Source organism: Babylonia areolata, chromosome 19 (genome assembly GCF_041734735.1).
Source record: "Babylonia areolata isolate BAREFJ2019XMU chromosome 19, ASM4173473v1, whole genome shotgun sequence".
Classification (NCBI taxonomy): Eukaryota; Metazoa; Mollusca; class Gastropoda; order Neogastropoda; family Buccinidae; genus Babylonia; species Babylonia areolata.
In genome coordinates this window covers 32,501,857-32,518,563 of record NC_134894.1, presented here as the reverse complement: position 1 = coordinate 32,518,563, position 16,707 = coordinate 32,501,857, and the positions used below count along the sequence as shown (strand labels likewise).

The following is a 16,707-nucleotide window of genomic DNA, read 5'->3' as shown; positions in this document are numbered from 1 at the left end:
AGCTGGCTATATCAAATCTAACACCATTCCATGCAGAGAGAGAAAGTGTGTGTGTGTGTGTGTGTGTGTGTGTGTGTGTGTGTAGATATGACAGGGGTTAGGGGTGGGAAGTGAGATATATTGGCATGGCTGGAAGATGTTTTTTTTTTTTAACATAAAAATCCTAGGCACACTGGAATGAAAAGGGTGAATGGCGGGGAGCAGTGAATGCAGAAGGTTATCAATTAAAATAAAGGAATCTTCTGGAGAAGGGGCAGCTGTTCTAAAACAACACAAAACACGGATGGCTAGAAAGTAGAGGAGATCAAAGAAAAGGAAAGATAGGGCAGTGGGGGTCATCAATTGATAAGTTAAACAAGCTGTTTTCTTTTGCCTTTCAGAAACCCTTTTGTTTTGTCAGTCTGTTAAGAGTAAAGATCACGAGCTGTTTATGTCTGAAACCAACTTTATTATATCCATACAGTATGGCACTGTGTCTAAACATTCAGTGTATGTCTGGGCAATTTATGTGATGTGATTCAAGGAGTTAAAGCTCTTTATTTTAGGTCTGTATTCCTTAGCTTATATATAAACTCCATCACCAAATTGTCTGAATATGTGATGAAATAAAACTGAAACTTGTACATTATTAATCTCACATGACAATCTGCCTAAATCCTGACAGTATTTTCCACTGGTGTTATTTTTTTGGTAAAGCTATGTCCAGTTATAGCATTCATGTCAACTGATTTGACGTGATGATTGTCTAGTCTAGTCTGTATTACATTTGCAACTGAAACAACAAAGTTGCACTTGCAGGAACAACGGCAGGGGTGTTAGTGTTCTAAGCTTTTGTTCTGAATCTGAAAAGTGAAACAGACAAGTTTCTATTTCATTGCCAACTAAAATTTATGTCCTGCTTCAGTTAAACCATGCTGGGACTTTCATGTGTCATGACACATCAAATAATGCATTCAGTTAAATACAAGTCATCACCTCTGTGTCGATACATATAGATCTACATGCATTCACACATACACACAGGTGCACACACACACACACAAAAACACATGCATAAGGACAGTGGACACACACACAGTGACCCACAAACACACGCACAATGACATACCTATCCCTCACGTAAACGCTATTGATTCTCAAACAAACAGCCAAGTACTAAAATACAAGAAGCACATGATCCACACATGCAGAGTGAGACACAGATGCTCTAGTATTGATCAAGTATAAAATCTATCTCAGAGAACAAGACTGAACAGCTTGTTCCTAGCACATGACCAAGGACACACACACACACACACACACACACAATGTATTACTAGACAGATACACATTCTCCAGCTGTCCCTCATTTTCTTATGACTGGGTAAAGTCCATTCCATGATACTGCAATGTCAACACCACTTCCCCCTTGCATTCTAGTCATCCCACACACATATCCCTGCTCAAATCTCACTCTTCCTCTCCCACACACACTCACTGAATAGCATGCTTCCGAGTCCCTCATACTACATTCTAAATTGCTTTAGGTGATACTGAATCCGAATCAGCAGCTGCTCCAGTACAAAGCTTTGTAACTGATATGACAATACCATTTGATAGCAGCTGCTGTTTAAAAAAAACTTCCGAGTCTGTCTTTCATAGTTTGTGCTGAATAGGTACAGAATCATTGACAATTTTCAGTGTGTGTATGTGTGCATCTATGTGCAACATGCAACTTAGTAACTAAAGAGATATTGAGTTTTGCTAAAGCAGTCAGCTACTTAACCAGTCACACACTCTGGACGTAACTGAAACAGTTAACACCCCTGGAGAAGCAACCAAAAAAAGAGGGAAGAAGATGACATACCTGCATCTCGGTTTCCGAAGCAGAGGAGGTAGATTCACAGTTGGTGTCTTGGAGATCAGCGGAAATATTGCCATTTGGGAGGTTCTGTGCACTGGCATTATTGTTACTACTACTACTACTTGCAGAGTTAGTGGTGGCCGGCAAGGGCGAGACATCCCCATTGACCTTGGGCACACAAGAATCCACCACAACAGAGGGGGTCTTGAGAAACTGCTTCACCTCCTTGCATGTGGACTGACTGGAATTGGAATCGTCTTGAGCATGCACCAGAGGGGAGGGGACCAGAGGGGAACATGACGGCTTCTCGTCGTCAGCATGCCTCATCAGCCATGCCTTCTTCAGTTTGGGGGCGCTGGAACCGCTGCTGCCCCTGTGCTGAGGGCTGGCATTCTCCAGACGCGCCTGAGGAGGGGGGCTGGGGGCACTGAGGGTGTCACTGTCAGTGTCCTGACCGTTGGCCACACGGTTAATGGTGTCCATGATGGAGGAGGCCGGACTGCTGCTGGAGACAGGCAGCGGCACTGGCTGACTGGCGACAGACAGTGCCGGGGACCGTGCCACCTCCTCCCTGCTCACCGAGCCTGTGACACTGGTGTCCATCTTTTCCACAACACTCACTGTTGGTGGTGGTGGCGGCGGTTGTGCTGGCTGCTGTGAGTGGTGGTGGTGCTGCTGCTGCTGCTGGACCTGTTGCTGCTGCTGCTGTTGTTGTTGTTGTTGTTGTTGTTGCTGTTGCTGCTGCTTCAGTTGTTCCTGATGTCTGTGTAAAGAGTCTCTTTCCTCTTTTTCGTGAGAGGACTTCTCTTCCTGGAGGTACGCATTATGTACGGTCTTTTCCACAAAGGATCGGAAGTGTTCATGGTATCCTAAAGGAGCAAAGCTGGAGTTAGCAGCAGTCAATGAGCTGGGCATTCTGCCCGCCATGCTACTACTACTGCTGGTAGTGTAGGGAGAAGGGTTGGTCAGAACCTGGGGTGTTGTCACTGGCACAGACACAGAGCTGACTGGTCTGCTGACATCGGATATGGAACTTGCCACCTGCTTTGCACGTTTGGCCTGAAGCAAACCACTGTCTCGACCAGCGTTGTTAGTTTTCCGCTTTGAGCTTCCAGGTGGGCTGTGCTGTGGTTTGGCTGGCTGTGAGGTGGGGGGCACACCTGACATGCCTGAAGGGAGGGAGTTGTGACTGATGGGGGCCGGGGTGGAAGTGCTGGCTGCAGTTGTGCTGGGCTGCATCGAGCGTGCCATTTGCATCCGCGTCAGGGAGCCCTGACTGTACATGGGGTTGGGCACCAGCCCTTGCTGGATCAGGCTGTAGCTGAAGGACAGGGAAGATGCTGGCATGGACACAGGGGGCTGAGCAATGGCAGGGGTGGGGTAAGGACTGGAGTGTCCACTCTGCCCCTTTGATTTGCTGCTGAAATTGATGGGCTCCGGCTGGCCAACAGCAGATTGAGGCTGGCTGGAGACAGTAAGGGGCTGACCACCAGGAAGTTTGTATGGGCTCTGAGATCTTGACATGGCTTTGGGGTCCAGAGCGCGGAACGCCGTAGGATGGGGGGACTGGGCACCAAAGCTGTTTGCAGTGCTGCCCATGGTCTGCCCCATGAGGTGATGGGGGATGGCAGGGCTGGCCAGACTGGTTGAAGACGACAAAGGGCGGTCTGGCCGCTGCTCTGGGGTGTGTGCAGGGCGAGGCTGAGGATGTGGCGATGATGATGAGGACGAAGACAGAGAAGATGGATGATGGGAATGAGCTGCCGTAGGTTGCTTCTCTATCTTGCCCTTGTTCTCTACAATCACCGAGTTCTGCATTTTCATCTCCTTGAGAGGAGGATGCACAGAGCCCACCATATGACCACTGCCTCGGGGAGGAGAGGGGTTCCCTCCTGCCCCTGGATACATGTTCTTCTCCTCCTTCAGTGGCTTGCCACCTGGGGCCAGACCCTTCTTCTGGAGCTGTTCCGTGGTGATGGTGGAGTGCTGAGAGGGATAGCCATACAGGCTGAAGATGGTTTCAGACTTGCTGGAGGAGGTGGGCACGTTGGTGGAGGAGGGGTGGGGGAAGACCCCACTGGCGTAACGATATGGTGGGTACCCGAAGATGGGCTTGCCATCTTTCCCAGTGAGCACCTCGGGCTTGGTGTCCCCTCGCTGCTGCTGCTGCTGCTCCAGCACTGGGCCCATGTATCGCTTGTCCTCACCTATCACGCCACAATGGTCCACCTCCTGTCACAAAATCACACTCACATACATACACATCGATATATGTTGGTCCACAGTGCAACACTGTCAATACATTGCCTGACAGTAGCTCTTTTTATCAGTCTTAATATAATTTGCAACGTAACTGCTAATTCTCAAGTCCAAGGCATATAAAGCTTCCAATTCCTGCCAGTTTCTTTCCTTCATCTAAAGATAAAATAAAATAGAATAAAATGAAAAACAAACAAACAAAAACAAAACAAAGAAAAGTAAGGCACCATGTGTGCAATCAATGAAAGGTCTGGTACAATTGACTCTACCCAAGCCCAGTCTCCTCATTTTTGTCTGGGGCTGGCATTTCTCACCAGCTGAATATTGATCCCATCTTGTCAGACTATTAGTCATTAGCAACCTTGTCTCCTCTTTTCCCAGCCTCCAGAGAGCAGAGCCAGATAAGCCATGCATAGAAATGCCACCAAGACTGGGTGTTAAAAGAAGAGCTGACACTTTTGACTTGTATCTTTGAAAAATAAAGATATCGCTGCAACTCCATTCTACAGCTTTTAATACATCACCTTCGCAGTCAGTTTAAAATCATCTGTAAACAAAAATACTTCAAACGAATTTCTATCAGCACTATTTAAACCATCAATCTCCACGTTAGCATAAAGGCATTTCTTCCTTAGATTTTAATTCCTTCAACCCTTTTAAAGCGACCTAATGTTAAAAAGATTAACTTCCTACAAAAATGTGGACTCTTCCCTGACAGACAAATATGAAAGTGGTGAAGTCAAAAGGCACAGTGACAAAACCTGTGTCCAAAGGGAGGGGGGTATACTGACCCTCTTAATACGCTCCTCCTCTGCAGTCTTGTCTGCTTCTAGTTTGAGGTGGCCCTTGCCTGTGCCCTGGGTGATGGAAGGCTTGACCCAAGGAGCTATGGGCCCTATACTCTGCACACCACATCAACACCCAACTTCATGAATGCTGCATACAACACTTACCTCATACACAAACACACACACTTTCTCCAGAAACCTTGACAGTTTAGTTTCATCTTTCTTTAAAAAAAAATTAATTTTATTTTCGGAGGGAAGAACAGAGAAACTGGAAAAGTGAGATATAGACAGAGAGAGAGATAGAGAGAGGTGTCCATCAGTTTCACCTCACCTCCATGACTGCATACAGTGTGATACACACATACATGTGTGAACAGCTGCCACAGCCAGGCAGTCATCCAATAATTCAACACAAAAATGGGACAAAAAAAAAAAAAAGAAAAAAAAAGCAAGTGGGTGCAGAAGCAGATTATGTGTGTGTGTGAGACTGTGTGTGTATGCAAGAGGAGGGGGGGGGAGCGAGAGAATAACCACATATATACAATAACTTGATTACGATGCACACACACATACACACTTCCCCAATCCAAATAATTTAGCAATAAGTCACAAAAATGACTATCCCACACCTTCTAATAAACAGTCTTCCGCACATCTATTGATAATAATCAATACCACAAAGAAAATCTAACACAGACCGAGAGAGGAAAAATGCCTTTTTTGTGGATAACTGAAAATGATTGCAACCAGCCATGCGGTAGGTAACAGTAAACTATATTTATAAAAAACAAAGCAAAAAAAAAAAAACAACAACAAAAACAAAAAAACAAAAAAAACAACCCGAACAGCCAGTTCAATCTAATTAAAACCCCTATTACACTATATATATATTATAATACCTAAAGTAAGTATAAACTGAGGGGACATGCGACCTTCATCATTCAGTTCCAATGGATTGGAAGCAAAGAAGACAAAAAGGGATAGCTTGGAGGATGGCCAGAACCCACCACTGATTACCCATGTCATTTCACCCGCCAAGCAATGCCTGCCCCTTTTCCCCAACTAAAAAGGGAAACCATGACATTCTACAAAATTACAGGGTGGGGTCGGGTGTCTACAGTTTTATAGAACACCATATGTATACATGCTGTGAAAGTGTGCTGTGTTGAGATCTGCTTCATTCTCTGTTCTGAAAGACCTCTCATCATTACCATCTCAATTATTTTGTTTGATTTCTATGCCAGCCTTGACCTTCAATTATTTTTTAGAACTATTTTCTTTTCACTCTGTACCAACCTTGACCTGCTTTATTTTCATTAATTCTGTTCCTGGGCCTATTTCTACTAATCCGAAATCCTGGTTTCAATATACTGAACAGTTCTGTTCCCAAATCATTTTCATTTCCCTTTCTATGACAGACTAAGTAAAGGATAGTCTTTTCACCAGTATAGAATTTTTACCCTTTTTGGAGGACATTGGTGGGACAAGAGAAAGAGAGAGAGAGGCAAGTGTCTCACTCATGTGACAGGCAAAAAAAGAACCAAGCAACAAGGGTCTAGATCATCAGACAGACCCAACTAGAAGAATCCAGACATGTATACAGATGAGTGTTGATTCGGTATGTCAACAACTAGGCATGTCTGTGGAGGTCTCCCAAAACTAACAGACAAAAAGACATGACACACTACACTGACCCTCAGTTTGGCTACTCTGTTGAAGGACTCCACAAAGTGCTCATCCACTGCCGCCTGGGCGCTGGTCTCAGCTGACTCGCGGAGAATCCTCTCCCTCTCTTGGTGCCGCTGATGCTCCCACTGCTCCCTCTGCTCCATCAGCCTCTCTCGCTCCTTGCGTTCCTTCTCCAGCCTCTCCCTGTCCAGGCGTTCACGCTCTGCCCTCTCTCTCTCTGCTTTCTCTTTCTCAGCCTTCTCCCTCTCCAGCCTCTCTCTGCACACACATGACATGCATCAAGGTGAGTGAGTGGTGGAAAAGGAATATGTGTACACATTTTCAGGTACTGCCTAATGTGACTCCAGGTCAAAATGATGGAATGTCCAAAAATGTTACATGTATCTTAAAAAAAGAAGAAGAGATTAATTAAAAAAATAAATAAATAAAGGGATACGGATGGTGGGGGAGGGGAAAAGGTAGCAGGAAGAGTTATCTTATTTTCAGGGGAAAAAAAGAAAAAAAGGGAGGTCAATATATTTTGAATGTTCCAGCATTTATCACAATGAATCTACAATGTCTTATTTTTAGTTTTTATGTGTGGTGGTCTCATGCGGTTAGATTATTTCTCCTCATTCTGTATGCTCTTCCAACATAGACAACACTGGTATACTAAGGTGCGACACTGAACAGGGGGGGGGGGGGGGGAATGGGAAGTGGGGGTTAGTTTTAATACTTCTCTGAACATGACCTTCCGTGAAGGTCACTCACATAGTAATCTGATTTCAGAAACTTACTTTGTTGCACCAATTTGTCCAATTTCATAACGACATAGAATGACAGAATATTTTTTTCAACTTTTTTTTTCAAGGTTTACCCTACTTTTTGTTATGGAAAACACTATTATTTCCACAGAGTTTGACATTTTCATACTTGGTACACACTGATACCGATCCACACTTGGCAGAAGAAATTGCTGTCAAAAGTGCCAAGTATTGACATAGGCATGTATATAACTAAGAGTGTGTACCTGTGTGTGCAGTGTGTGTGTGTGTGTGTGTGTGTGTGTGTGTGTGTGTGTGTGTGCGTGCGCGCGTGTGTGTGCGTGCGCGTGCATACATGCATGCATGCACAATAGAGAAAGCAGAGTGGAAAGTAGGAGACCAAGACTGAGAGAAAAATGATAAACTGGGAAAGATTTACTGACAAATCTGACAGGCCAGGAAAACCCAGTATGAGATGTGAAAATGTAGGAAGAGAATAAACTCTTGAGAGGGAGTGGGAGAGAAATGGACTGAGCAGAGCAATGACTAAGAGGGAGGGAGGGATGGGGGGTGGGGGTGGGGGGGGGGGAGAGAGAGAGAGAGAGAGAGAGAGAGAGAGAGAGAGAGAGAGAGCAAGTGCAAATACTCTCACAATAACATACATTAATTACATGTGACCTACAAGTCATAACAAATATATTTTTTCTGCAATGTGAAAAAAAAAATTGGCAAAAGGCTAACAGTAAAAAAAATATTAAAAAAAAAAAAAATAAATAAAAATAAAAAAAGAAGAAAGCAAGAGCAAAGCTATCAAATTTGTCTGAGGATACTTTTCAAATTCTTTTCTTCACCCCTTAATCAACAAACTTGATCAAGTGAACAAACTAAATCAAGGAAATAATAGCTAGCCAGAATCTTTATGAAAGTTTGTCTGTGAGTGTGTGTGTGTGTGTGTATGTGCGCGCGCGCACTGACACGCATATGTGTAACTGGTATGTCTTTTAATGGCAACAACTTTCAAAAACACACACTCAATTGTTGGCAATGGATGGCGATTCCATGACATCAATTATTAACGCCTGGTGACAGGCCAAGCCACATTTCACAAGTATTACCAGTTCCCACCCACCCCTAGAGCTGCAAGCCTTAAGTGCCCCATTACAATGCGAACCGACATGTATGTCATGTGTTCGGTGTCTAGTCAGTGACTGCGAAAAAGTCAAGGTCGTCAACACAGATATATCACTCAACAACCGCTTATCAGTGTTGCAATGAGGCGGTGACAGCCTTCATGTTATCATTACCTTCTGCTTTCAAAAACACCAACACTATCATTTATTTATTATTATACTATACTACACTACCCCATCAAGACCAAACCGGTATCCACTCAAAGTCAATAAAAACCTAACTCAATTGTTTTTGTTCGGTGTGGACAGATCCAAGATGGCGAGGACGAAATCTAACTCGCTGCAAACAAACACCATGTTCAACGTCGATATCGTTCCCACACCAGACAAGACAGCAAGGAGCGTCAGCCAGCGTGTAGTTATATTAAAAAAAAAAAAAAAAAAAAAAAAAAAAAAAAAGGAATTACCGCAGGAATTACATGCTGGCCCGCAGGCCATCTTCGTCATCGTGCATGAGTGTACACACAAAACGTGGTGCTCTCTGGTCGTGAGAGAAAAGGGTCAGCCCGCTAACTCATAAGGTTGCCTCATCATTACGTGATGCGTCCGCTTTGCAAAGGAGTACAAAATTTCTGGCAGAACAGGAGAAGAAAAGTCGAAAGGCTGATGGCGTATATATTCTTTTTTCTCTCTCTCTTAATGTGATTAGACTTGCGCGGTCAATATCAGTTGCCCCAAATAACGTTAACGTTTAACCTCCCAATGATATGAAACCATGTTTGTCAGTTTTATCTTTCTGTATAAAATCGATTGTTATATGCTGAAATTTCTCTCACTTTCCCCAAATCGTGGTTAAAAGGAAGACTCAGTCACAAATACAATCCTCTGTGTGTGTGTGTGTGTGTGTGTGTGTGTGTGTGTGCGTGCGCGTGCTAATTTTTATTCTGTGTGCCAATGGAACCTTTAAATTTCATTAATTTATTTTTCCAATCCAGCTTGATTGTTACTGAGAAAACAAAACCATACATGCATACATAAACAAATGTTACAATATTAACCTTGTCATATAATAATACTCATTGTGTCTATACACAGTGATATACAATAAATCATTTACCAATACACTGCAATGTTAACAGCACACACACACACACACACATATATATATAATAATAAAATTAATATTATATATATATATATATATATATATATAATGATATCCACATGCTCATGACATACCAACAATTACATTGAGAACTGTAACACATTTACTCATTATTTTCCAGCATGTGAAATTATGGAAGTGAACAATTGTATGTAGGGAAGACGTTATAAATACTGACACAGTGACAGCAGTACTTCTCTTCACCTTCACTGCAGAGATGTAGTTTATTTCAGTTTCTGTCTTCATGGTTGGATATGCTCTGGGAAAGTAAATAACTGGTATTAAGAATAGCCAATCTCTTTATCAATAAATGTTTCCCACTGATACTGTTAATTTGACTGGAATTCGGTCATTTCTTCAAGAGGTGAAATAGGTGTATCTGAACATTGCAGTTAAAAATGAACAGAGTGGTAAGCCAAGTACAAATATTTGTTGACTCCCAGAGATGCAAGCATCACACACAGATACACACACATACCAAAACATACACACACAGTGACACACACACCGATTTTTTTTTTTTAAAGAGAAATAAACAATAAAACTACACAAAGGCTTTAAATTTTAATTTTAAGATCAGTATCAGATTTTAAGAGCCCATGTTACTGGATCAATGTACTAGCAGTTGTGTGTCTGTGATTTGTTTTGTTTATAGTTTGAACAGTCAATTGGCTGGTCTAACTCTGCATTTCTTTTTTAAATTTTTTTAAAATTTATTAATTTTTTTATAGCAACTCGACAGGTTTCCTTACCTTTCCATCTTCTCTCTTTTCTCCCTCCTTTCTCGTTCTGCCCTTTCTGCTCGGTCCCGTTCCAGCCTCTCCATTTCCAGTCTTTTCTCAAGCCTTTCACGCTCCAGCCTTTCTTGCTCCATGCGCTCCAGGTGCTCACGAGGGATGACAGCACCGTCGCTGTAAGTTCCATCCGGGTGTTTGGCCAGCAACCAGCCCGGTGGTGGTCCTGGGGGCAGCTTCTGTGACCACAGTAACTCCAGCTGGGAAAGGCGATGTCCTCCATACGGCATGGGATGGATCAACTGGGCAGCATTCTGATACTGCTGCTGCAAAGCGGCTATCTGCTGCTGCTGTTGCTGTTGCTGCTGGGCCACAGCGATTTCACGGGCAGCCATGGCATCCAGCTGGGAAAAGGCATGGCTGATGGGAAGACCATGTGAAAGAGCTGACGGGGGCAGCTGGTGTGGGGAGTAGGGCAGACCTGGAATGAGGGGGCGCGACAGGGAGCTGGGGTGGGAGGCCAGGGTGGTGGAGGTGGTCAGTCCTGGAGGTGGGGCTGGCACTGCTCCTGGGGCTGGGGGGTACCCTTGACCGCTCATCGTTTTGTGGAATGTCCGCACGTTGCTTTTGCTCATCAACTCGGGGTCGCGGTAAACGGTGACAGCCTCACTGCGATCTATCAGCGGGCTGGATGTTGGGCTGCTCTTGGTGCTGCGCAAGTCATCTAACCTTGATCCTGGGCGTCGGTCATCTCCTAAACCTGAAGACACCTGACTGTCACTTGCGCGGGATTCTGCACGCTCTTCTGGGACGGGGGTGCTGCTCTGAAAAGTTCCTCCTCTCACACTGGTAAAGGCGCTGGACTCTCTGATCCGATCTGAGGTCAGATCATGCCCTTTACCATCACGTTCACTTTTCTGAAAGAATGTCGGGGTAACTGAATGAGAAAAAGTTTCACCACTTGATGTATCTGTATTATGTTCAGAGTCTGTCTTGCCATCACTACCACCTCCTAGTGCTAGTTTTTCAGCTTTGGCCAGCTTAGTCAGCTGATCAGTGACGGAGCGGTTAACATCGATGCTGGCTGATATGGAGGTGGCAGGAGAGTGAGATGAGCTGGCACTGGGGCTGTTGTTTCCACCCGCTAACAACAGCTGCTTTTTGTAGTGCATAGTATCCACTTCTTCCTCTTTGTTACCACAATCCAATGAAGGTGGCTGTTGCGGGAAACAAGAGCTGCTGCCACGACTGTCACTTTCGTGGCTCACATCACCATCTGTACAAGTCTGGGGTGAGCCTGAGGCTTCATCTTGCACACTTACAGACTGTTCAAAGGCCTGCAACTCACCTGTTCCATGCTTCCTTGACACGCCACTTCTGCAGCCTTTACCTTCCCCCGCTCCTTTCTGTCTCACCTTTCTGCTCACCTGTCTGGTCTGGTCCTCTCTTCTGTCAGAGCTCTTTGTCTCTGGAGAGAGAATGTGTGAGCAGTCGGTTGTGGAGTTGGGCACAGATGTTCTGACCAAGCTGTTTGTATTACCGCTTGTGCTTGCTGCAGTCTGTGTTAAATTATTGCTCCAAGTATTGACGTTGTCTCTGTTTTCCTTACTATCCTCGCTTTTTTCATGGCAAGCTGACGTCAAACCATCAAGAGCATTCCTTTCAAACGTTACAGCTGCTGAACCCAAATCACCACTGGACTCATCTACATCTACAACAACACTGCTGTCAGAGACTTCACATGGGAACACTAATTTGGTACTGCTGCTGCCTTTCTTGTGTCTCAGAGACTTGCTGTCTGTCTTATCTCTGCTGCCAGATACAACACAGAAGGGGGTGGCAGAGTGGCCTAAAGGAAGAGATGGAGACGCAGATGGGTCATTTGCCTGCTCAGCTTTACTTTCCTCTCCCTCACATGCTGGTGAAGAGCCCACTGATTCTGAAGGGATTTCTCTGTCAGTTTCGAAGGTACCAGTGTTCTTGTGGCGTTTGTTTGGAGAGGTTGACCTTGCCTCTTCAGACTGTGAGGATGAAGTGTCTGATCTGCGCTTTCGTTTTTCTGACACTTGGCTCCTGCTGCCACTGCGACTGTTGACCTTTTCTTGACCTGACGCTGAAAAAACAAAACAAGCTCAAAACAGTCAAGCAGTTCTCAAATAAACTGTGAAAAATTCAACTGTAAATACATATATATTTTAAACATGGGTGGAAAATGAAACGAAGATTTTAATGAAGTATGTGTGTCAAAGTAGCAAAATAAACAAGTTCCAACACACACGCCTATCCCAAAATCTTCCCTTCTGGAACAGAGGATGTGTAAATCAGGAACAAATGTCCAAGAATTTTCACGAACACACACTTGTGTATTATTAATGCTATGTTGATCTCCATCTTCTCTGTCATTCACTATTCTTACAAGTTACCAACATTATTAGCACCACCACCATCCAAACTGTAACAGTGGAAGCTCTTTTAATTAATTTTACCTGGCATTTCATCTCTTGGCTTAGTGCCATAAATCTCACTCATATACAGGCTGACAGTTCACCAACACAAGTGTTTCAGATAAAGCATGCTGGTCCAGGCATGACTGACAGCAAGGTAATAGTCTGCTGACACAGACAAAATATCTTCTTGTGTAAAGGGTTATGGAAAGCCAAGTTATGAAAGCACAGGAAATTTCAACCGTCAAGAAGTCACTATCAAAAACAAACAATTTTTTCCTATCTGTAATATAAATATCCACTCTAAAATTGAAATGACTATGGTTAAACAGCAGAGGCAAGATAAGAGCTTCCTGAACAGAATATGTTCCTTGTGCTGTTAGTGCAGCAAATATAGTTAACCACTTCAAATCCATGATGTATTCACATTACGAATGCAAAAAGAATGTCAACTAAAGAAAGTAGTGTTGCCCTGTACTTACTATAATTAATTCCTGTTAGAATTCTGTCTCGTTTTGGGCCCAGTACAAACTGTATATTCATTATGACAGACAAAATTTATCTGATGATGATAGAATCTGTTGTAGTTATATTCAAGGGGAAGAAAAAACAACCGATGAGTAGTAAGCAATTAGTATTATCTCTCACTGGTTCTGAGAAAACATTTATTTTCAAATCATAACTAAAAAAACTTAATTGGGAAATTATAAATTTCAACGAAGTGCAGCATTTTCAAACACAATGTTTGGAATGATCTCTGCCAGGTTTCAACAAAGTAACCAAATACAGCCGCTATGAGAATGAATGCATATTAAGCCAGTTTACCATGCTCTCTCTCTCTCTCATACAGAGGCAACCAAATCTGTTTACACACACATAAAAAAAAAAAAGGAAGAAAGATCACTCATACTGTTGTGAAGAAGACAACCTATTATTACAAAAACATTCCCATGTGCCACCAGCTGTTTTAGACCAATATCAATGCACTCTTCTGCCTCGCCTCCCCTGTCCCCCTCCCAGTCCAACCCTCCACTCACACACAGCTGTTGCCTATGTTCTCTAGGCATATGTATACTAGTACGCACTGGGGAAAAAACCAAAAAAAACTTTCAGCCGCTCTCAACATCAAGGTCACTATACTTCAATTATTCACTGCCCTGCCTGTTACACACACACACACACAATACAGCTCGGCTGCCACATCCCCTCCCTCCGCCGGCATCATGACTGACGCCCATGACCGATCGAAACTCGGACAGGGATAGGATGTCCTCCTTGACTGCAACAATGGGAAACCCGACACTTGACAACCCCGACCGTGCGTCGCAAATACATCTCCCTCCAGTCTTCTCTATATCATGCTGCCCCGGCCCTCTCTGTTTCCCTCTGCACTTACAACTCACTCTCCGTTTCCCTCTGCACTTACAACTCTCCAACATGTCACCGGTTATCATTATCAGAATCACCCATTTCCTCATGATAGAGAGGGAGGGGGGTCGGGGGGGGGGGGGGGGGCGGGCTGGCTGCTTCAAACCATATGTTTCCAGAACACGTCATGGATGGATAGGGTGAGATTGGAGGACAAAAATAGAGAGGAAAGCTTGGTGATCATGTTGGCCAGACCACAGAACACATTGCTGGGGAAAAAGAGCACAGAGCACACACACACACACACACAAAACACTCGCCTTTAAGCGTAAGGGCTGTGTAAGACTCATCATCTCCACTCCCAGCAGCTTGCCGTCGTCATATTGACTGGCAACACGCTGCTGACACTGCCGGATAACAATAAAACGTGTATCCAACAGCCGCGCTGGCAGCCGCACACACGTCGTGCGTATACATAACATGGGAAAGGCAGAAACAAGAACCCGGTGGGGGTCTTTTCCCGTAATTTTTTCTTTCCTACTCCAGCCCTAGTGTTGTGCGTTTCTCGTCTGTCTGCAGCAACACAGGATGGGAAAGGAACACGGTGAAATGGCTCAAACCCTTGGCCACCTGCCTCATAAAATGCTTGCCAAGCCAGGAGATTGATAGCAGTCGTGGTGTGGTGGTGGTGGTGGTGGCAGCCAGCCATGGCGTGGTAGGGCGAGAGAGGGAAATGAGGGGGGAGGGGAGAAAGGATGGTAGCAGGGGGAGGGGGTGGGGGGGGGGGGTGTGTGTTAGAGCGCAGGCTGTGTTATTTTCAGAACGGCAGTCAGCCAAGTGAAGGCATAGCGATTGCCCGCCTGCAATGTGCTTGCTGACTTGGCTCCTGTACGTTTTCGTTAATTATAACATGCTGCACGTTTCATCAACCCCTTCTCTCCCCCCCCCCCCCCCCCTCTCGCGTGTGTGATCATGTGAACATCGAATGTAAGGCAAGCGGTATACGTGTGGGGAAGTGTGTAGGCGAGAAAGGCGCAACTCGCTTTTTTTGTGTGTGTCCTCCCAACCCCCTCCAAAATCCCACCTATTCCCCTCCAAATCCCACCTCTCTCTCTCTCTCCCCTTCCCTCCTCCGGGCTGGGATCAAGTAAGGAAGGACAGCGACAGGGCGAGTGGGGTCAGCACGAACCCCCCAGAGCTGTTCGGGCCCTGCCTATTGATCACTCACTACGCAGCTTTCGGCAGTATTGACCGACCTGTCAACGACCTTCACCAAGCGCACTGCATTCAAGTAGTTGGTGTGCGATCAACACACATGTACGCACTCGCACACACGGTGCTCTTTTAGATCTTGACCTGGCTCCACGCCAAGCACAGCCAACAGACTGAAAAGACAAGCCGGATATTTTCATTTCATGATTCATGATAGGATCGCAAACTCGGCTAGCTCTGCCGGCTTTCAAGAGCACTTGGTAAATAACGTGGGTGAATTCAATTCGTGAGTCTACGATCAATTAGATTTCACTCAGCTGAACTGAACCATCCGAAGCTCGCTGTGATCCGACTGTACTTAAAAGTGTCATTCCCACTCCCAGACTAGTTATTAGTGTGGTGATCTTGACCACACATTGCTCAAATGCTACCTTCGCACTCATGTTACTGTTACAGAGAGGTCTACTGTTCATAGTTTACAGTGAGTGTGTGTGTGTGTGTGTGTGTGTGTGTGTGTGTGTGAAAGTGTGAGAGAAGGAGAGAGAGAGAATGCCTCTTGGTGTCATGGTGTGAAGTCATGGTGTGAATGTTGCAACACACACACACACACATACAAAAACACAAACAACAAAACAACTCCAGTTGCTTCGAGTCATTTCTATAAACTGAAACGTCTCGGCACCTTTCAGCAACCTTCCCCAGAGTTCCTGACATGAGTCACCGCTATGACTGCCGCCAGCGCAGGTTATTGATTTGTATATAACCAGTCGGATCATGTTCTGCAATAGCGGCCTCTCGCTGCCGTGGAAAAGGAATCCATTCCAGCCAAGCCATCTGCTCCGATATTCAGGTGAACTTATTTTAAAGCCACCAACTGCAAGCAACACACTGCGGCTGGGGAACGTTTTGATGGCACACATAGTAAACATATCCTCTTCTTTGGTTTGCTGTGTACTGTCCCCCCCAGCCCCCCTACTCGACAAGAGCGGAGGTGGTTGCCAACTTGGCTCTGGGATCCGATCGATTTGTGTCTGCATGGCTGCTTCCACAGCAGCCACTGATTGAGCAAAGTGGAGTGACGGCCACAAACAGCTGCTCACTGCACAGCACACACCTCCCACCCACTACACTTCCTTTCCAGGCCATATTATGGTCCTCCCTGCCATTTACGGCCACCCATTTATTTCACAGGGTGCCATTCTCATTTCTTAGGGTGACAAAACAAAAGCTGAATCCATTACCCTCATCTTCCACGCTTGTAGTGGTTTAGTATAGATCTATTCAATGAGCTCTTTACCCACAGCGTTTTTCACTCGTCAACCAATACCATTG

The 16,707-nt window shown here is 44.9% G+C and overlaps 1 protein-coding gene across 3 annotated transcripts in view; it reads right to left on the bottom strand.

Annotated features, from left to right (window-relative positions):
• Window positions 1–16,707, bottom strand: part of LOC143293640 (uncharacterized) — a 115,871-nt gene that overhangs the window by 18,433 nt on the left and 80,731 nt on the right. For all 3 annotated transcript variants that reach the window (XM_076604747.1, XM_076604748.1, XM_076604749.1), the window contains 4 exons: window positions 10,370–12,464; window positions 6,585–6,837; window positions 4,894–5,004; window positions 1,847–4,075 (listed from right to left, as the gene is read on the bottom strand). In XM_076604747.1, coding sequence (XP_076460862.1) covers window positions 1,847–4,075; window positions 4,894–5,004; window positions 6,585–6,837; window positions 10,370–12,464 — 4,688 coding nt within the window. The remainder of the gene's footprint in view (window positions 1–1,846; window positions 4,076–4,893; window positions 5,005–6,584; window positions 6,838–10,369; window positions 12,465–16,707) is intronic.